The sequence below is a fragment of the Bos mutus genome, chromosome 19 (genome assembly GCF_027580195.1).
Source record: "Bos mutus isolate GX-2022 chromosome 19, NWIPB_WYAK_1.1, whole genome shotgun sequence".
NCBI lineage: Eukaryota > Metazoa > Chordata > Mammalia > Artiodactyla > Bovidae > Bos > Bos mutus.
The window spans coordinates 26,233,443-26,254,149 of NC_091635.1; the positions used below are offsets into that span (position 1 = coordinate 26,233,443).

The following is a 20,707-nucleotide window of genomic DNA, read 5'->3' on the forward strand; positions in this document are numbered from 1 at the left end:
CTGCCCCCAGCAGCCTCAGTTTGCCTTTCTGTGGAGTGGGTTGCAGCTTTGGAGCTCCAGGCCAGGGACAGTGGAGGCTGATGCTGGAGCCTGGGACATGGGCCAAGAGGCTCCTAACGGGTACCCAGAGAACTAGGTTTTGGTGAACAGGGAAGCCGTGGACTTCCAGGGCAGTGGGGAGGATTCAAGTTGCATGTTTAGAGGTAACTGCTCCTTGAGTCCCAGGAATGCTGCTCTGAAACCTTACCTGTGGCCTGTAAGGAAGAGGGGACTCCTGCTCTGCGGCAGGGCTCCTGGGGCAGGGAAAAGAGGCAGACAGAGGGTCACTGTGGGGTGTTACTGACATGTTTCTCTGACTGTGTCCGTTACCAGACCTGACTGAGACAGGGATGGGTGTCTTTTCATTTGGGGTCTCCTTGGGTCTGCCTGGCCCACAGGGGCTATTGAATGACTTGCCATTTTCTGCCCCTCATTCCCCTCACTCTCCTGTCTCCAAAAGGACACAGTGGTGGAAGCTGCTGATTTTCTTGAACCTTTCTTGGTGCCCTCCTCCAGAGAGGGGAGGGAAATGAGGCTGTGTCACCTCCTCCCAGCACTTCCCTGGGACCAGTGTTTTAGTTCCACTTTACAGGTGCACGGACGGAGTTCTGTAGTTACCCTGAAGACATTCAGTCCCCTCCTTTTCATTATTTTGTTCCTGGACCTCCTGTAAGAGAACAGATAACCACTCCCTAGCCTCTAACGTGTCTAGCTGAGAGCAAGGGGTGTCTGGAGGTGAGGTGGGGAAGAGCTATAGATAGAAATGGGCACTGTTCCCTTGTATGGGGCTCCCCTTCCTTCCAGTGGTAGCTGGCGGCAGGGGGTGTCTTGTAGAACCCCTGGATTGGCTGCTGGCCTTGTACCCCAGCCTGGTCAGTATACTCAGCCCCAAGGGGGTTGGCTCCAGGGTGGGTACCTGGCTGTGAGCTAGGGTGGACGTGTCTGTGTCCCTCCCTTTGTCTCCCCCAGGTCAATCGGGGGGCACCTCTGGAGGTCCCCAGGCCCAGGACAGTGCGGATTCCTGCCTATGTGTGTGTGAAAGTGGGTCATGGTCTGGATTCCAGAGAATGTTTTTCCTGGCAGGCCCCTGCGGGGGTGGGGGGAGGCGGGGGCCCAGGCAGGGGCATGTGCGGCTAAGCAGGCAGAGGCCAGCAGACTGGGTGGTGACAGAGCTGGGGCAGTCTGCCAGCGCCTCCCAGGCATTGCGGGAGGGAGAGGGGCTTTCACTTTGGGGGCTGGTGGGGGGCAGGGACCACTCTGTTCTAGGATTCCAGTGGGCTGTCTGCACTGGGGTTTCGCATTGAGAGGCGTTGGACTGGGCTGTGGGATTGGCCCAGGTTGGGTTGGGAGCCCAGCTTCACCGGCCTCCTCTTTGCTTCCAGACTTCCCCTGGCCTTCTTCCCAAAGAGCGGTTCTCCTGTTCCTTTGGTCACTATTCCACTCCTGAAGAGGCCTTTGGGTCTCCTTGATAGGAAAAGTACCCTATTAGAAGGTGATTACCCCCCCACCCCCCAACACACAATTACCCTGTGGGCTCTGCTCAACACAGGCCAGGGTGAGGGAGGTGGTATCCCAAGCTCTTAACCCTTTTTTCTGTCCCTTTCTCCCAAGTGGCCCAGAAGCACCTCTTGGCTGGGAAATACATTTGAAAAGCACTGCCTCAGGGGAATTTCTTGATAGGTGGCCAAAAACCAGGCATTTGCTGGGTACCTCGAAAGTCTCCCTGTGCCCTTCCCTGGCTTCTGGCCTCTTTCTCTGAGGAATCAGGAGGATGTCCCTTGGCTGCTGGGAAAGGGGGCACAGAAAGGCCAGCTGGGTCACCCCGACAGCCCGGATTCTGGGGCCCTGGAAGCTGGGCTCCGGGTAGGTGCTAACCCCGGGGCCTCGTCCTGGGCTGCCAGGTGCCAGGGGCAAGTCTCTCATCTGCCTGGGTTTTCTCGAGCTTCAGCGTTTCTCGGGATGGGGTCACCTCTGTTACATCAGTTCCCCTGCCCTCATGGTCTTTGACTCTGTTCCCGTCCCTTGGCGGCCCTGGATTGATCCTCGCTCTGTTCTGGGTCCCTGGCCTTTGCTGGGGGGTTTCTGGTCACTCAGTCTCACTCACAGGTCTTCTAGCTGTGGTTGGGCACAGTAGAGTCCCGCCTGCACCCCAGCACTCACACACCTTCTGCCCAGCCCCCTCAGCTGAGGGTCACCCCTGCCGCACCCAGCACCTGACATCTGAGTACTTAGAGGTGCCAGGTGCTGTGCTGAGGGTTTTATAGGTGATTTTTCATTTAAACCTCAACAGTCCCAAGAGAGATGGGTATTAAGGTTTCCATTCTGCAGACACAGAAGTGGCTCAGAGGTGTGGGTCCTGACCGAGGTCACCCAGCTAGCCAGGGTGGGGCTGTGATGCCCACTGTGCAGGTGGGGGATCCACCTCCAAGCAAAGCTCTATTGCCTCCGAGGGAGACCAGCTGGGGGGTGGGAGACGGTTGGGGGAGGGAAGTGGTGTGGGTGTGCTGGCTAGAGCCTGGGGGCACTCACCCACACTCTGGGCATGGGTCCCTCAGGACGAGGAGACATTGGAGCTGGGCCTTACCCAGGCCCAAGCGTGTCTGCTGTAGTGTGGGAAGGCCTGGGTACATGGAGGCTGGGCCCTCCTGTCCCCCTCGGCCTTGTCTAGGCTGAGGCGCTGCCCCTCAATGTTCAGCAGCAGCGGCTTCTTAGCAACGCCTGGTGCGGCTTTGCATAAGCAATGAGGCTTCTCCTGCTCAGGCAGGCAGGCTGCCGGAGTGGTCTGGGGGAGGTGGAGCCAATCTTCAGGGGTGTGGGCGGTGGGGGGGGGTTTCCCCACTCACTCTGGGGTCTGCCCTTCTTCTCCTGCTGACAGCACCCGTGGGACAGGGGAAGGTGTCATCAGCTGTTGGAGCCTGTGACCTGAGATGTCCTTGGCTCACTTCTGCAGGGGGGTGTCTGTTCTAGTCCCAGGGATGGAGTGCTCCTTCCTGGGGCCCGAGCCCCCTTCCTAAATCCTGCTTATCTGACAGTGTCCTCCCTCTGCCTCTGCCCCCAGTTCTGGCATAAAGCATGCTTCCACTGCGAGACCTGCAAGATGACCCTCAACATGAAGAACTACAAGGGCTACGAGAAGAAGCCCTACTGCAACGCGTGAGTCCGCCTCGGGCAGGGGCTGTTGGGCGGGCATTTAGAGCTTCCCTGGTGGCTCAGATGGTAAAGCGCCTGTCTGCAATGCAGGACACCTGGGTTCTATCCCTGGGTCAGGAAGATCCCCTGGAGAAGGAAATGGCGGCCCACTCCAGTAGTCTTGCCTGGAAAATCCCATGGATGGAAGAGCCTGACAGGCTGCAGTCCATGGGGTTGCGGAGAGTCGGACACAACTGAGCGACTCCACTTTCACTTTCAGAGCTTCCTTCTGTTCTAACACCCACAAGGTGCCAGGGCCCAACACTTCCACACTCTGCTCCGCACGTTTTAACCATGTTGAGTCCTCCTCACCACGGCTGGATGATAGTCAGGACTGTTAATATGCCCAGTTTACAGAGCAGGAAACTGAGGTTTGAGGAAGGGAAGGGGCTTTCCCAAGATGAATGACTAGCGAGAGGCTGGTTCAGTCCCCGTATAAGCAAGCTTATTCTCTCCACCGCACCCTGCTGCAAGAGAGGGATCCACGTGGTCTTTCAAGAAAAAGTCCTGTTTCTGGCCGTGTTCTCCGCATCGCCTTCCACATTTCTCTCCATGACGGCAGCTGACTTGTCACCTCTCCCCTGCCTTGTCCCTACCAGAGAATCTAGGCCCTGGGCCCGGGGGCCCCCCTGACTGTCATTTCTTGAGACTGGGGAGCAGCATGAAGGGCGTGGCCTGACCCTAGGCAGAGCTCTTCCCTGCCTGCTGAGGGAGGCAGAGAACTTCGTGTCTTTTCCAGTGGAGTTTGCTCTGGCCTGCTGTGGGGAGGTGGGTCGAGGTGGGGTCTCCCATCCCAGGGAGATATCCTGTCCCATCCCATGCAGTTTCAGAGAATGCAGTGCCTTCGAGTTGATCACGTGCAGGTCCAGGCTCATGTAGGACTTCACAACCTTGCTGCTCTGTAGGGGGCTTTGGAAGGTCAAGTCACTTAAGTAGGCTGCAAGGTCAGCATTCAAAAAAATTTAGGCTCTGACTTGAGTCCCTTTATAAAAGAACTATTTCTATACTTATGTATCTGGCTATGCTGGGTCTTAGTTGTGGCAAGCAGAATCTTTAGTTGTGGCACATGTGGCACATCTGGTTGCAACATGTGGGATCTAGTTCCCTGACCAGGGATTGAACCCCGAGACCCCTGCATTGGGAGCACAGAGTCTTAGCCACTGGACCACCAGGGAAGTCCGAGTCCTTTTTTTGTTTTTTACCTTTTTAAATTCTCAGCCTGGAGGCTTTCTACAGCTGAAGTTCACGTAGGAGGGGAACTTTGGGATTTGTCTAAAAGGAGTTGGGATCTTAAAGCCCTTTGAATGGCTGTCTCCCCCTTTCGGGAGATAGTGAAGGACAAGGAAGCGGACATGACTTAGCAACTGAACAACAACTCCCCCTTCCTGTCTTCCCCTCCCTGCTCACACTACAGCCTCATCTCCTTGGCTGGAGCCTGCATCAGGCACTTACTGCCTGCCAGCTGCTAGATGCCAACCTGTGCCAGGTGCTGGGAAAACCGATAAAATCTCAAGCCCAAGCAGCACCATGAACCTCCTCCCTTCTGGGAGGGACTGGGACGCTGGGGAGACTGCCTGGGCTAGAGCGAGGGTCACAGCTAGGTCCTGGCTCCTCCTTCCGCTGCCCCTTCTCTATTAGCTCTACTGGTCCTCTTTCCCCTGCCGACCCCTCCCATCCTTCCCCCAAGGGAAATGGGACATTCTTCAAATTCTTAAAGGCTCTCACAAACCCTGATTCTCTGCCACTTCCTCCCTCTGTTGGGGAGTAGGGTGGGGTGCAGCAAAGCCAGAGGCTGGGGCAGTTAACCCCTTGATTGCTGGCCCACTTCAGGCTAGTTTCTGGGCACGAGACTCCTTTTGGGGGCAGCTTCTGAGCCTCTGCTCCTCAAGGCAGGAGTCTGGCGGAGCCCAAAACTCAGTGGGCAGCAGGGACTGAGGCGTCTTCCTGTCTCTTCCTAAGACTCTGGTAGCCTAGAATTCAGCGAGCTCTGGGAGTTGGAGAAAGAAATCAGAGGCTTGTCCTTGTTTTCTCTGTGTGTTCTCAGCGTAGTGCCAAAAAGTCCCAGCTTACTTTTTTCACCTTCTTCTAAGAGGCTGCAGCCAGTAGGGGTGGGGAGCTCCTGTAGGGCTTGGGTTAGCGGGGAGCTCTAGGGAAGGCGGGAGATGACACACCCCTCCCAGATGCTGCTTCCCACCTGCCCAAGGTGAGATTCACCTGCCTCTCCTGGCCTCCAGCCAGAGCAGCAGCTTGACCCCTCTCTGTTCCCCCAGCCTTTACAGCTCTTATTCTTCCCTGCCCAGCTGACCTTTGACCCAGCTAGGATGTTACCTGGGAAGGACCCGGGATGAGGGGCCAAAGACTTGGGGAATTTGTGACCCAGCTGTGTTTCATGAGAGCTGTGGCAGCAGCTTGCCTGAGGCAGCCACACTCCCTAAGCCAGAGTCTGAGCGGCTGGTCTGTGCCAGTGAGCCAGATGTGGGATTCTGGGATATCTCAGATGCAGGCCCAGCTTGTTTGGGGCGCACTCTGGACTTGTCTGGGCCTCGGTTATCCCATGGTTCAGAATTCCCGCTCAAGGATGCTGGAGCCTAGACCAGTTTTATTGAACAACTGTGCTGTGTCGGGCACTGTGCTGAGTGTTCACTCTCATCCCTTCCTGTTTTCTTCCTGCCTCTGACCCCATCCACCAGTGACATTCAGGTTCCCCAGTCTCGGGGTTTCTAGGATATAGCTGTGCCCCAATTCCCAGCCTGGCCTTGCTGTGTGACACTCAGGCCTGGCTTTTCAGCACTTCCTGCTCAAGACCCAGAGGGGCAAGTGAACGCTCCTGGCCCGGGCCCTTTGCCAGGGAGTTGAGCCCACCCAGGGAGGGTATATGTGAGTTGGTGTGCAAGGGGGCCTCTGCGTTCTCTGGTTAGTCCCTGAGCCAGGATCTTGCAGGAGGGTGGGCAAGAGAAAGAACACTGTCTGTTTCTCCCTGGTGAGTTCTGAAGACTGAGATTGAAGTTCTGGAAAGTGAAAGCAGCAGAAAGGCCTCTTGTATTTTCTCTTTGCACCAGACTTGTCTGGGGTGAGGCTGGGGAGAGAACACAGGCCAGAGCCCACAGCCGGCCTTCTGGGTGGTAGTGGACCCCCAAGGCTGTGCATTCACACACGTGCCTCTGGATAACCAGACACATGCCGCCGGCTGTGGGGGTAAGCGCCAGGGAATCGGACTGAATAGGCCGCGTTTGTGTTCACACTTCCCAGGCCATTGGCAACCAGCACTGCTATGGCAAGGTAGAGGGAAGCAGGCCTGCGTTTGTATAATTCTTTCTTGAAGCATCTAGGTAGGTGGGGTGAGCCTGTTCCATTGGTTAGAGGAATATGTATGCCCTCAATTTATGCCCTCATTGATTTGTTTTGTAAACTACTTTTTCTGAAAGTGGGGCAGATCTGGTCACAATTACAAACCTGGTCCTTTGTCTTATCTCCGGGCAAATAATTGAGGAGCCTGGAGGTCGGGGTGGGGCTGGGTGGGGTGGGGCTGGGCGGGGGCGGGGAGGAATGTTCCTGTTCTTCCTCCTTGGAGCCCATGAATCAATGGAGGCTGCCGGCCTGAGGCAGTTGCAGGCCTGGGGGACCAGCTTCTGGGGTGTTAAGTGGAGGGTGGACAGGGGCTGGGGAAGAAAGGGGGAATGCTCCGTTGTATCTTTCTGGGATTGTCCTTCAGTTGCCTTGAGCTGTGGGCTGAGGGCTGAGGAGGGTGGGGGTGTCCCTGGTTCTAGGGAACAAGAGACTGCAGTCCTGCTCCTTACCCCAGGCGTCAGGGCGTGAGGTGGGACCTGTGCTGGTGGGGCTTGAAGTCATCTCTGGGGTCTAGTTAGCTGGGGATCGGGCAGTGGCAGGCACATCCAGGACTGGGGCCTGGGGCTTTTCCGCCTCCCCAGAGTTCTCTGCTTCTAACTGGGAAAAACAAGACCAGGAGAAGGGAGTAGGAAGGGGTGTGTGCGCTATGTTTGCGGGGTCGGTGGGTGGCGGGGGGAGTTCAAAGGAGCACCCATAGTAACCTCTAGGCAGCCCCCACCTCACTGTCACCTTCCAGCTCCTTACACTCAGATGTCAGGGCCTCAGGAAACCTCAGGGATCTTTGCTTCCTAACAGCCCATTTTATAGATGAGGAAGCTGAAACCCAGTGTTTCCATGCCTTTCCTGACTTGACATGATCATTTCTCTTTGTCGTCATCGATTTTGATTTTTCATTTTATCTACGACCCCTGAGGGCTGGTCAGTTCTTGTCTAGCCTCCATCATTTTGGCTGCTCATTTTTTTCCTCTGGTCAGACAATGCCTTCTTGTTGCTTCCTATCCCCACCATTTTGGCCCCTTAGGCCTGGGGGACTGGTGAAAAACAGGGTTAGAGGGGAGTCCTCCCTGACCGCCCATGGGCAGTGTTCCCAGCAGGGGGATCAGTAGCTCCTTCCAGAGGCAGGATGTCAGGGCTGTGGGTTGTTGTTTTTTTTTTTTCCCCCTTTTGGTGAAACCAAAGGCTCCTTGTTGCTTTTGTTGCTGTATTTTTGTTCCTCCTTGAACAAAAAGCTGTGGTTTTTGAAGGGATCCAAGGCTGAAAGGGGCAAGGCTGCCTGTCGAAAGCGGGTACTGGGCTTCCAGGATACTGGTCTATTCTTGTTCTGTATCTGGAACACAGCTGATGGTGGGACTAGGGACATGGCTTTGCCCTGCAAGTGATCCCTGTCACCAGTAAGCCTGTTGCAGGAGCCCCTGCAGTCCCTTCAAGCAGGAAGGTGACTCAGAGGTCCTCTGGGAGGAGCCCCCACTTCTCCTGCACCGCCCGCACCCCTACCCAGGTCACTGTCTGGACCTGCTTTAGAAATGTCAGGAGTAGGTGGCTTCAGGCAGGAGGTGGCTGAGAGACCCCAGACGGTTCTCTTAGAATAGCCACGCTTGGAAACTGGTTGGCTTTAAAAGAGGAAGTTCTCCACCCACCCAACCAAGCATTTCTTTCCCCAGAACTAGGAGTAGGCTGGTGTTCACCTGGGGAGGGAAGTCAGTCTACCCTTAGCTGCCCGGACATGTGTGGAACTGGGGAGAGTGCATTGGGCCAGATCTCTGTCCTTGACGGTGAGTCTCAGTTTCTTTATCTGTCAAATGGGCACAGTGATAATGCCTGCCTTTTCTAGCCCAAAGCCTTGTGGCAGGTTTCAGGAGAGAATGTGCACAGGATACAATGTATCCTGAAGTAACTTTCAGTTCAGTTCAGTTCTGTCCCTCAGTCCTGTCTGACTCTCTGCGACCCCATGAATCGCAACGCCAGGCCTCCCTGTCCATCACCAACTCCCGGAGTTCACTCAAACTCATGTCCATCAAGTCGGTGATGCCATCCAGCCATCTCATCCTCTGTCGTCCCCTTCTCCTCCTGCCCCCAATTATGTGACTCTAACTTCTCCCAGAGGCCAGGGCTGCTGCCAGGTGCCTGGTTATCTTGCTCAACTCTGTTCTTGCCCTCATGAATGCTAGATCCCTTTCCCTGCACCCTCCACCCCCAGGTTTCCTGTCTTAGTGGGCTCTCTCCATGCCTCTTTTTCCCAGAGCAGCTGATACTGCCATCAAGGGTGGGGAGGGGCATCAGCAGAGGGCCTGCCACTGGGAATGATTAACAAGGGGCCGGGTGCAGGCTGGTCCACAGAAGGGACAAAGAACAGCTGTGCTCTGGACTCAGCTCCAGGCCAGGGTTGGGAGGCCCGGTTCTCCCCACCCTGGCCCCTCGTTCCCTCACTGTGGGCCCAGTCTGTTGTTGGGGCTGCGGTACCAGTGGGGTCATTAGCTGGGGTGGGGGACCTCTCGTCTGCCCTAGCGCCTACATTGGGATACACATATATCCATTCATCTTGACTGGGATCTGAGGGTAGTAATGAAGGGTGGGGGAGCTTCAATCTGAAGATGGAGAGGGAGGGAAAGGTAGAATCCCCAGCAATTAATTGTTTCTAGGAGGAGGTCACATCAGTTGTAGCCCTCTTGGAAGACAGTTGTGCTGGTGGGGGAGGGGCACAGCCCTGGCCTTCTTGTGTCCTGCCCTGAAAGCAAACCCAAGGCTCACATCTTCCTCATCTGAACTGTCTACAAGTATCCCGCAGACACAGCCTCCTGGTTTTGCCCTCACGGGTTCCTCTGCAGTTGAGGATACCCTGGCTGTCTGTGTCTCTTCCCCCACCCCCACAGACCCGCTCTGTCTGCCTGCTCTCAACCGCTCTGCTGCCTGGAGCTGAGGATGAGGTTGCCATGGGAACCCGAAGCGCAGTGAGCAGGGGACGGGAGAGGCAGAGTTGTCTCGCCAGGGTTGGGGGCTGTGGGGAGGGGACAGGGTTGACCCAGCAAGAGGAATGTAGTCCATACTTAGGTCTGCCTCCCTTTTTCTGACCTGGGGTTGGGGTTTAGGAGGCAGGGGTAAGAGATCGGTGGCTCCAGAGCCCCCCTTTAATCTATCTTAATCTGATGTTTAAAATCCCTCTCCTCCTTCCAGACTGAGCTGAGTTGATGACATCCAGGCTGGTCCCCCCTTCCCTTCTGATGGGATTAGTGTTCTGGCCCTGGGTGGGGGCATTGAGATCTTGGGGTCATGATGGCTCCCAAGAGAGAATGAAATACCTGCCAGCCCCATCCGTGCAGGCACCCGCTACATGGTGAGGGGTCTCCTGAGACCCTTCTGGTGGATTGTAGATGTGTGAACGTGGACCTGCTGGCCTTGGTGTCTAGGAGATGAGCATTGCAGAGGCCTGTCTATATGTTCACCGTGTGTGAGGAATAACAGAGCATGCAGGAGCCACAGAATTGCAGAGTCGGGGCACGTCAGGTGTATGTGTCTGGCTGACCTTGGACCGCTGGACCCGGCACTCCCATTTTAACCCTGTACCTTCAGGCAAATGGGAAACTGCGGGTTGGCAGACTGGCTCCTGTGCATATGTGTTTTCTGAGCCTGCCAGACACCCTTTCCCATCAAATGCTAATTATACCATCTTCTCTGAACTGACCCTTTAAGTTCTGGGCCAGAGCCACCCTGAAGGTCTTCTCCAGCCCCCTGCTTCTGGACCTGACCTTCCTCCTATGCTCATGAGCCTCCACTTATAGACACTCTCCTCACGACACCACCAGCCCTTGATGCTATCATAATGGCTCTGACTTGGTGGGAGGGTCCTCTCCAAAGCCTCCCTCAGGCAACCTCAGATCTCTTGCCGGTCCTGCTAGAGATCTTACTTAGATCCCTCCTGCTGGTCTCCTTCTGCGCTCCGGGAACAGATCCTCCCTTCCCCTGGAACTCAGGAATTTTGAATGGAGCTTCTCCACTGTGGGTGGCCCTCGCTTCGTGGAGCTGGGCCAAACCGGGGACTGGGTCTACAGCTTTAGCCCCACCTTCATCCACGGAAGACTTCTGCTGCCAGCTGCAGGCACCTGTATTTGCTTTTTTTAGTCTCTTTTCTTGCTCTTCCCTCTGCTCAGGGAGCCACGGGCTGGGCTGATCGGGGAGGCAGGACTCAGGTGGGCAGTGGAGGCTAGGAGTTGGGGCATTTTATACCTGGATCTGCCTGGTAAAATGGGGCACAGGTGAAATCACCTTGCTGTGATTCTAGGTCCAAGATGGTGAAACTAGCTCACAGGGGAAAAAAGATTGGCCAGAGTCACCCTGCAAGACAGTGGCAGGGCTGGGCTCCTTCTAGCCACTGCTCCTCTCCCTTTTAGTTGAGTTCTCTAGCACCTGAATCTGCCCTTGACACGGGGAAGTTGTGTGATTACTGATAGCTTTGGCTCAGGATTGAGGCGGGCAGCTGGAGAACATGCCAGGCTTGTTGAAACACACAGAGGTAGGAGGGCAGCTGGTGACCAGTTCACAGCACGCCAGCCGACCTGGGTGGCTGGAAGTGGGCGATCCATTGCTTACCTGGGGTCAGCCTGTGAGTCGGACACCAGCCAGTGGTCACAGTTGAGGTGAGGTGTGGTCAGCCAGGGCTGAGAATGGCCCGCCCTTGGCTCCTGCTTGGAGAAGCCACCCACCACTCCCTGAAATCATGGGGGCCTCTGTGGACCCCCAGCCCTTTCGCATACCAACACCTCCACACAGACCACAGTGACTCGGGGCTGCCTCTCTAGCTAGTTTTCTAGGAGACCTGGGGCGGGGGTTGGGGATGGAGGAGACCTGAGTTCTAATCCTGGCCCAGCTTCAACAGCTAGTGTAGGACATTTGTTTATTCAACAGATATTTACTGAACACCAGATTCTGTTTGGGGAGTCTGGGATAAGTCCGTGAAGAAGAAACACTGAGAACCCTCTCACCTCAGAGAACTAGTGGAGAAAAGACAGTCAACTGATGTGATAAATAATCATGAAGTCAGCTAAGTGCCCGGTGCCAGCATACGATCTTCTTCTTGAGGAAATGAGGGGGTTGAACTGGATGGCCCTGGAGGTCCTGGCAGGCTTGGCTCTGAGGGCTGCCCTGGCTACTGCCACCTCCAAGCCAGGCCTCCTCCTGGGGGAGAAGACCCTGGTCTGGCCTGTGTCTGGAGATTGGAGGGTTGGGTTCAGGGTGCTGGGTCCTGAGACATGGTTTGGGAACAAATCTGGATGCCTCCACTTACTAGCCCTGTGCCTTGGCCACGCTGTATCCTTTCCAAGCTGCTGTCTCCCATCTGTCAAAAGGGAGACAATAGGGTGGTTTTAAGAATTTGGTGAACTAGGGCATGGACACCCTTAGCACAGGGAACATCAACTGTTGTTACAGTGTTGTTATCTGTCACATGGTGACTTCTTCTCTGGCCTCAAGCAGATCTCTCAGCTGCTCTCTGGTTAAGTTGGACCTCATTTGCCCTTTGAAACACTGGTGCCTTTTTTCTCTCTCACTGCCTTTCCAGAAGCCCCCTGCATATGCATGTCGCTTTCCCCTTCTGTCTCCTTCTCCATCCCACCTTTCGTCTGCTTCATTGGTCTCCATTTCTGGTCTCAGCCGAAAGCCTTGTCCTGAGCCCGTGAGCATCTTCTCCCCTCCTGAGTGCCTGGCCCCCTTGACCTCCCTGCACAGTAGACATGGATTATTTGGGTGATCTGAAACTCCATGGCCTCCTGTGGGGTTCTTGGTGGCCATCATTCAGACCTGATCTATCTTCCCAGTTCAGCCCAGGCTGAGAAACACTTGCCTCCCTGCAGCCATGGGTGGTGGGCACTGTGGTCCTGATGCTGGGGCAGGGGCCTCCCAAGGATAAGGGGGTGAAAAGCCCAGAAGTTCCCAGCTTCCTGCCCAGGATGAACCCTATTGTGTTGTTTTCTGTCCTGCAGACACTACCCCAAGCAGTCCTTCACCATGGTGGCTGACACCCCGGAAAACCTCCGCCTCAAGCAACAGAGTGAGCTGCAGAGTCAGGTGAGGGAGTCAGCTAGAGCTGGGGCCTGGCCTGGGGGGGGCGGGGCCACCCCTGGATTTGGCAAGAGCTCCTTCCTTCTGTGGTTGCTCAGCAAGGTGCTGAAATCCAAGCACTTGTCTAGTCTCCCTGCCCCCACCCCCAGTTACTTCATGTTTCCTGACCTGATCAGCGAAGTGGGCAAGAGTCTGTCCTCCCACCCCCTACCTAAAGTGGGTTGGAGGGGTGTGGGTTTCAGATTCTTTCTGCATCAGGAATTTGTGGGAGGCCCCTAAAGCCCACCTCCTCCAGGAAGCTGGTCCCCTCTCCCTCCCAGCCTTTCACACCCACCCCGAAAGGAAGGTCCTTGGGATGGCTGCCAGTGGTTAAGACTCAGCCCTTCCACCGCAGGGGACACGTGTTTGATCCCTGGTCAGGAAGTGACCAGGGAGAGTGAAGTTACACAGTCTATCCTCTAGCCATGTCCCCAGCCCTCTTCTACCTGTCCTAGGGCAGGCTGCTAAGGGAGCCTTGCCCCAGGGGCCTGTCGTGCCCACGTCTCCTTGGTCTGATTTTCCTGAGCCCCTTCTCAGAGGGAGCCCTGCTTGCCACTGCAGTAGGGGAGGATGGGGTTCCTGCACCAGGGAGAGAGAGCTGGGGCTTTAGGGGCCACTGAGGAATAAGCAAAAGGTCCAGAACCTTTCAATCAGAATGATTTACCCTGTCTGGGGGTCTGAGAGGGCTTCCAGAACAAGCTTGGCCCGGACTGTAGGGTGGGACAGGGCGGGGCTTTAGCAAAGAACTCTTGGGGAATGTAACCAAGTGGGCAGGGTGCCCAGGGCCAGGAAAATGTCTTGGAGGATCCACCTGGGCCTCGGGGGAATCCCTCCTGATCCTTCCAGGTGGGGCGCCTGCTGCCTGATCTTGATGTGAATTCTCTGGCTCCTTGTCCCCCAGTTGGTCACATGAAGGAGAACTAGCCCTGGAATGGCAAAGGCTTTACCCACATTCTCTCATTTAATCCTCCCAGCAACCTGCAAGGAAGGTGCTGTTTTCCCATTGTACAGATGGGGAAACTGAGGCTCAGAGACAGTAAAGGGTTGCTGAAATCACACAAGTAGCAGTAGTGGTAATAACTGTATTAGTAGCTAATGTATGGAGTGCTTGGTGTTCTGGGTGTGTTAGCGTTCATGCCTCACAATAGTTCTGTGCAGTTGGCAGGATCCCTCTCACTTTACGGAAGAGGAAATAGGTGCTAATGACTTTGAATGCCAGTTTGTCTGAGACTTGTATTCTTTCCAGTTTTCCACCCAACTCCCTAAGGAGAACTATCTTTACTTTGATAATAAACACGATAGTTCCTCCTGTTGGTGGGAACTTTTATAGGTTAGCAAACACTTCTGTTACTTCACCTCATTTATCCTTGACTTGACTGCAGGCATCAGAGACAGGGAACCAAGGCTCTGAGAGGCACTGGACTTTGCCTGTTGACACACACTCTCAGTGAGCTTGGAGGATCCAGGCTCTGTTTTTTTCACTCCCGAATACAGTGACCTTGACCTCATGCAGCCCTGTGAGCCAGGGGTTCAGGCCTCCTGTGTATCCCACCGTGATGGGAGAGCAGGTGCACAGTGCTAGGTCGTGTCCGACTGTTTGCGACCCCATGGATTGTAGCCTGCCAGGCTCCCCTGTCCGTGGAATTTCCTAGGCAAGAATGCCGGAGTGGGTTGCTATTTCCTTCTCCAAGGGATTTTCCTGACCCCTGGGATGGAATCCATGTCTCCTGCATCAGCAGTCGGATTCTTTACCACTGAGCCACCTGGGGGCAAGTAGGGGAAGCTAATTTGGCCCTTAGCACAGCTCACATCTACCAGCTCAGGCTCTGCCCCTGCTGTGGTGTGAAAGCTGAAGTCACTGTAGGGGCTAATGTGGGTACCAGAGCCCGCCTGACTGAGGAGGGCTGGGTGGCTCAGCTGGCAGGAAGAAGGCTTGAGATGGCACTCGGGCCTGGGCCTGATTTGCACAGGGAATCCCCTGGCCAGGCCCTGACAACCGCCTTAGGGACTCCCCATCCTGTCGCGGATAGAAGGGGCTTCATGGGGAGAGCAGGTCAGAGCATTGTGGGGTGACCTGTACTCACCCCAGAGCATGAGAGGAGTGTGGGAGTGTGTGTACACACTCAGGCAGAAGCAAGGGACACACGTACACCCCCCACACACACCTACTCTCAGGAGGAGAAATTCAAACCCTGCTAATTCCCTCAGCCTTTATCAGTCCCACAAAAAGCTGGGCTGGAGCTCTTTCTGCCTGTGGAACTCAATCCCTGAGGGGCGGGGCCTGCAGGAGGAAGCACCCCCCTGCCCACCTCCAGACCCACCCTGTCTCGCAGGGGCCTGGCCCACTGCGTGTCCCCAGGGTTCCTGATTCTTGAGAGGGTGGGGAGGTCATGAGAAGGCCAGTCACTCTTCATGGGTCATCACGGGGGTCGGGCCTGACCTCATTCAGTCGTCACAACCACCTGATGATGGAGGGACTCTTGTCTCCTTGCTACAGATGGGGACACAGGTTAGAGGCCACGCAGAGCCAGCTCCCTGACAGAAGTCGAGCCCTTTGCTCTCAACCCCTCTGCAGCCTGCTGTGGCGCCCAGCTGTGCGCACTAATGCCCAGGATGCATCAGCCTTCTGGGGGGATGGTGCAGGGGATGAGGGTGGCGTTTAGAATGCAGAGTTCACGGCCCCACCCAAGGGGGTTTTGGTTGCCACTTCTGGGCCGGGCCCAGGGAGTTGCATTTGGGCAGCCCTGGCGATTCTGATGAGGGCTTTTGGTCCTGCAGACCTGCTCTGAGCTGCGTAGAGCCAGGCTGTGGGGTAGAGAGGGAGGTGAGGAGCTGCTGTGAGGGGTATGAGCTGAGGCTTTGCATTGAGGCCACTGCTCTAATCTCCTGCAGTTGGGCTCTTGAGGGCTGGGGCTAGAAGAGGGGTACTGTCCTCTTTGCAAGTCTGGTTCTGTCTGCTGCTTCCCCGGGCTGTGTGGTCTCAGTCTCACCCCTTTGCCTCTCAGTGTTCTTTTCTTGCCTGGTAAAATGGGGACCAGTTGCCTAGATGTTGAGGGCTGGGCCCAAGGCTCTGAGGCTTGGAAGGGCTGAGTGGGCCTGGCTGGGGCCGTGGGCCATGACAGTTCTGGTTCCTGTGGCCGCTGTGGGGGCAGGGTGGGCCTTGAGGGCTGGGCAGGCCGCTGTGTCGGGAAGGGAAGTGGGAGCCTCCCTATCTAGCCCGCCCCACCCACCAGGGGCCAGCCTCCCATCTCTTTCCAGGCTCCTTCCTGGGCCTGCGTTGGTGTCTCTGTCTCCTCTGTCTCTGGGAAGTTGCCTGTGCTATTTCAACTTTGTTTTCCTATTTCTAGATTGGTTTCCAAAGTGGTACTTTCGGTGTCTGGGACACCTGGAGCCTCCCTTGTGGGGGCGGGTAACCACAGGGCTAACCACAAATGACCCTCTGGGTGGGCCTGTCCAGGCCTGGCTGAGGCAGAGCCCTAGTGGCGAGGGCCTAGCGGCCCTTCACCCCTCTACCCCTGCAGGGCATCTCTCCCACCCCAGCCCCAGGACTAGTAGAGGCAGCAGCTTTGGGGTGGGGCTGAGCTGGGGCTGTCTGTGTGGCCCTCTGAGCGCAGACAAAAGTGAAAGGAAAAGATGTCTTTAATTCTACCCTCATCATCCTTGGTGCTGTGCTTGGGAAATGCCACGGGGCACATGCCGCAGGGGACAGGAGATTGTACCAAAGCCCTGTGCCCTGCCCTGCTGTGTGCAAAGTTCCCACTCCCTTACCTTGAATCTTATAACCTGCAGGGTAGGCAGCATGCCTGCGTCACTCATACCCGAACCAGTTGAAGGCCAAATCCTGGATCTGCCCTCATTAGCTCAGTGACCTTGGACCAGTTATTTAACCTCTCTGAACCTTACTGCCTTTATCTGTAAAGTACGAATTACCTCTCTCCAAAGGTTATTGTGAGGATGTTAGTATATATTAGGTATTTAGAATGGTTCCTGGCATACAGTCAGCACTCAGTATTATTCCAGCGCTATTCTCCTGGAAAGGAAAGGAGATGGAACTTGGATATGATAAAGCTGAGGAGTATTAGACCTTTTGATGACTGCTTCCAGACTGACCTTTCTCATTAGCTCTCCTCCCCATCTCTGTGTGTTTACTCTTAAAACAATTTCTTTTTTTGTTAGAAGTGGGTGTGTTACATAGTATGTGGGTTTAGCACATGGTAGGTACATAATAAGTAGGACTTGTTGGTATCATTTTTTTCCATATATGTATTTTTAAGTCGTGATCTTTCCTCTTACACTGGGTCAGCAAGGCAGTTGTTTTTCAACTTATGCTGCCTGTTTGGAGATTTTATTTCTGCATTCAATTCGTTCATTATTTACCCAACAAACCTCTGTATCTACTATTTGCTATGGTAAGTGATGAACAAGCTAGAATCTGGGAGAATAATTAATAAATCTATATATGAAAAGTGGAATTTCTTAGGTCCTGGTTGTTCAGGCCTGAGGGGCCTCAGGCCTCACTCCCCTCTCTACCTTGGGAGTGGCCAGGGTTGGAGGCCCAGGCAGGAAGCATTCAGACAGGACTCCTGAGTTGAACCGACAAGGCAGGTTGAGTGACCTTGGGCAGGTCACTTCCCTGCTCACATCCTGGTGAGCCATCCCCGAGGAGGGAAAGCACTCCAGCTTGGGTGATGAGCGAGGTTCCATGTGGGGCCCTCCCCAGACTTCTGGTTCCTTGACTTTCACAAAACTCTGCCACCTACTCCAGCTCCAGATGGCCAGAGAATCTTCCCCACCTTGATTTTCCATAGTCAGGGGCAGGTGCTTAAATATGGTCAGAAACTCCAGAACCAGGAGGGCTTTTATTGATCAGCGGCTGGCCACTCTCAGGAGACCCAGAGAGGGGGCCCAACTTGCCCAGGAACACACAGCAAAGTAGTGCTGAGCATAGGCCTCTGTCCTTTCTTGCCCCCTGCTCCTTCCAGCCCCGCCCTCTCTGGGCTGCCTGTGCCAGGAGTGAAATGAATTATTCCTCCCCGGCAGGGAGGGAGAGGCAGTTCCTGAGCCTGGGAACCAGCTGATGTCATTGTAGTGTTGCCATGACAATTATTCCCCTGGATTAGGGGCCTGACCCTCCAGAGGGCCAGGAAGTGGAGGAAGGAGTCAGGGACTGGTGTTTGTTCAGCACTCGACAAAGCACCTTTACACTTAACCCTCCTCCTTGCACACTGAACGCTGCCAAATGGCACCCCACTCCAGTGTTCTCGCCTGGAGAAGCCTGTGGACGGAGGAGCCTGGTGGGCTCTGTCCACAGGGTCACACAGAGTCGGACACAACTGAGCGACTCAGCATGTGGCTTCATATGTGTTTGTTGCTTTAAAGCCACCTGTATCTTTGATTAGAATGGGTGTGTCATGATCCCCATTTTACAGATGTGGACACTGAGGCCCGAGAGGTTAAATCAGTTGCCCAAGATCAGTCAGCAAGTGGGAGACAGCCTGTGTTCATACCAACTCCCATGGGCTCTTTGCTGTTACTGGGTGGTAGGAAGCCCCCTCTCCATTATGGACAGTCCTCTTACAGGTGAGGAAATCAAGGCCAGAGGTCTTAGATCTGGGGCCTCTGCATCTGGAGCGACGCATTTTTGACTCTCAGTGCTTTACCTTTCTTGATGCCTGCTTCCAGAAGGGTCTCCCCCCCAACCCACCCCTACCACTAAGAGTTGCTGTGCTGGCCCAGGCCTTCTTGAAAGAGCTGCTGTGGGGCAGTTCTAGGCCCTTGGGGTGGGTTGGTACCTGAACCCACTGTGTTAACTTCCAGTCTGAGGGGACCTAGCACATCCAGGCCTTTATTTCAGTCTGGGTCAGAACAAAGGAGGTTCTGGAACCTTTTAGGAACAAGAAGCCCTTGTTGGATGGGTGAGCTGGGGCTCTGGAGACAGACAGGGACCCTGACCCCTGGGGGGTGCAGAGGAACTGACAGGTGCGTGTTGTCAGTCAGGTCACGGTGCAGCTCAGCCCTGAGGCCAGATGACTCCATGCCTGGGAGAGGCCTGGAAATTCCCAAGGTCCTAGGCCTTGTGTCCTGGGCTGACCTGCCTCCAGGACAGTGCAGCCTGCATGGAAAAAGTCCAGGCAGCTGGTGGGCTTTGGAACAGCTGCTGCCGAGGTGGACAGTAAAGACTCTGAAAGCCGGAGGAATAGGTCCCTGTCCCAGGGCCATTTCCAGCCTCCATTCTGTTCTTCAAAACCCCCAGGGGAGGACAGTTTTCATATTTCAGTTCCTTTAGTGCTTGGGACGTCCTTTCTGAATGTCTGACTTAAGTCCCTCTAGTACTCAGGTTTCCATGGAATACTCAGAAGAGAGGGGCATTGGAGGGGGTGGTAGAGGTCTTTCTTGGCTCTTGGAAGCCTGACATGCTATCTGTCCCCCACCCATTTCATCCCCTCCTGTGGTGCTGACCTCAAAAGCCAGGCTGGCAGGCTCCAGGCAGCCACCGGGGCCTCTCAAAGGCTCATTGATTGAGTCTTCTGAGTGGCTGTCTTACCGCCCTCCTTTCTGGGCACCAACTTTGTCCCTTGGCACAGCCCTCACTCAGAAACTCCCCCAGGTTCTCAGCGGGTAGGACCACATCCTGGCCAGGGTGAGGGCTGGGGCAGTCCTTGGAAAGAACCTTCTTCCTCTCACCGTCAAGCAGGATGGGCCGTGGTGAAGGTTCAGAGTCAGGCAGATGAAAGTTCATCCTATTGGCTCTGAACTTGTGCTGCTAAGCTGTGTGAGCTTGGGCAGGTGACTTTCCCTTTCTGTGGCTCAGGTTTCCTTGTCTATAAAATGGAACTAACGATAGTCTATAGCAAGACTTAAATGACAGTTCATGTAAAGCTCTTGGCACTCAGGATACACCAAGTATGAATACATAGTAATAGTTTATTATCATTGGTCTGATACTTTTTGGCCACGGTTTCTGCCTGGAGTTGGGAGGTGGGAGTGGATGTCACTGCAGGGGGGTTTCTGGTCAGGGTCTCTCCTGGCTGGTTGCTGCAGGCTGGAGCCCTTTCTGCTCCCCCTGCCTCGACTCTGATCCTTCTCCACCACCTTGGTCCTCCAGGTACGCTACAAGGAGGAGTTTGAGAAGAACAAGGGCAAAGGCTTCAGCGTGGTGGCAGACACGCCCGAGCTCCAGAGAATCAAGAAGACCCAGGACCAGATCAGTAATGTAAGGTCCCCTGCTCCGCGGGTACTACCCTGACCCTGGCGCTCCCGTCTCGTCTCCTCCCCGCCTGCCTGGCAGTTGTGCATGAGGCCAGTTCTGTGCCACCCCTGCTTTCCTCAGCAGGCCTGGCTGGTGCCTGCTTGAGCCGAGGGAAGGGAAGGGTTTGGGGTTCCCAAGATGCCTTTCCTCTGTGCACCCCCAGATTGCCCCTTTGATACCCTCTGCCCACATAATGTTTCCACCTTGAAAGAACTAGACTTTTGGGGAGGGCCTTTGTGCTCAATCACCCCCCCTCATCCCCCACTCTCTCTGAAATTTCCCCCCCTCCCTGCTGGCTATGGTGAGGGCCAGGGTCCGGACTAGCTGTTTTGTCTGAGCACAAAGGTCAGAACTGGGTGGCAGGGGTGGGGAGGGGCTGGCCTCCCCATCGACTGCCTCTGGGTGCTGACATTGCAGTCATTTCCGCCCTTCTTCAGCCTCCTCCCCCACCTTGGCTTGCTCTTCCTTCCTGTGTAAAAACCCCAGTTGGGTTTTGCTCGCTGGCTCTGCACCCCTTGGCCTGGCCCTCCCAGGTCCAGGGTGGTCACCAGTGTCTAGCCATGGCAGGGCTGGTGTGCAGAGTGGGCAGTGGGTCAACGCCCCTTATGGCACCTATGGCGGGGGACAGGCCTCAGTTTCCTGTTTGGCGGAGCCACAGACTAGCAGCCTGTGCAGCTCTGGGCTTGTGGGGAGGCTGCTTAGGGGGCTTTGGGCAATGCGGGGGCACCGCTGTGAGCCACAGGCATGGACATGGCCTGTGTTGCACAGAGTCCCATAAAGGACTGGGCAAGC

The 20,707-nt window shown here is 55.4% G+C and overlaps 1 protein-coding gene across 1 annotated transcript in view; it reads left to right on the top strand.

Moving 5' to 3' along the window:
• LASP1 (LIM and SH3 protein 1) overlaps window positions 1–20,707 on the top strand; it is a 40,413-nt gene that overhangs the window by 3,944 nt on the left and 15,762 nt on the right. Inside the window, exons 2-4 of the mRNA XM_005897984.3 lie at window positions 3,098–3,192; window positions 12,549–12,633; window positions 19,772–19,879. Of these exons, the coding sequence (XP_005898046.1) occupies window positions 3,098–3,192; window positions 12,549–12,633; window positions 19,772–19,879 (288 nt within the window). The remainder of the gene's footprint in view (window positions 1–3,097; window positions 3,193–12,548; window positions 12,634–19,771; window positions 19,880–20,707) is intronic.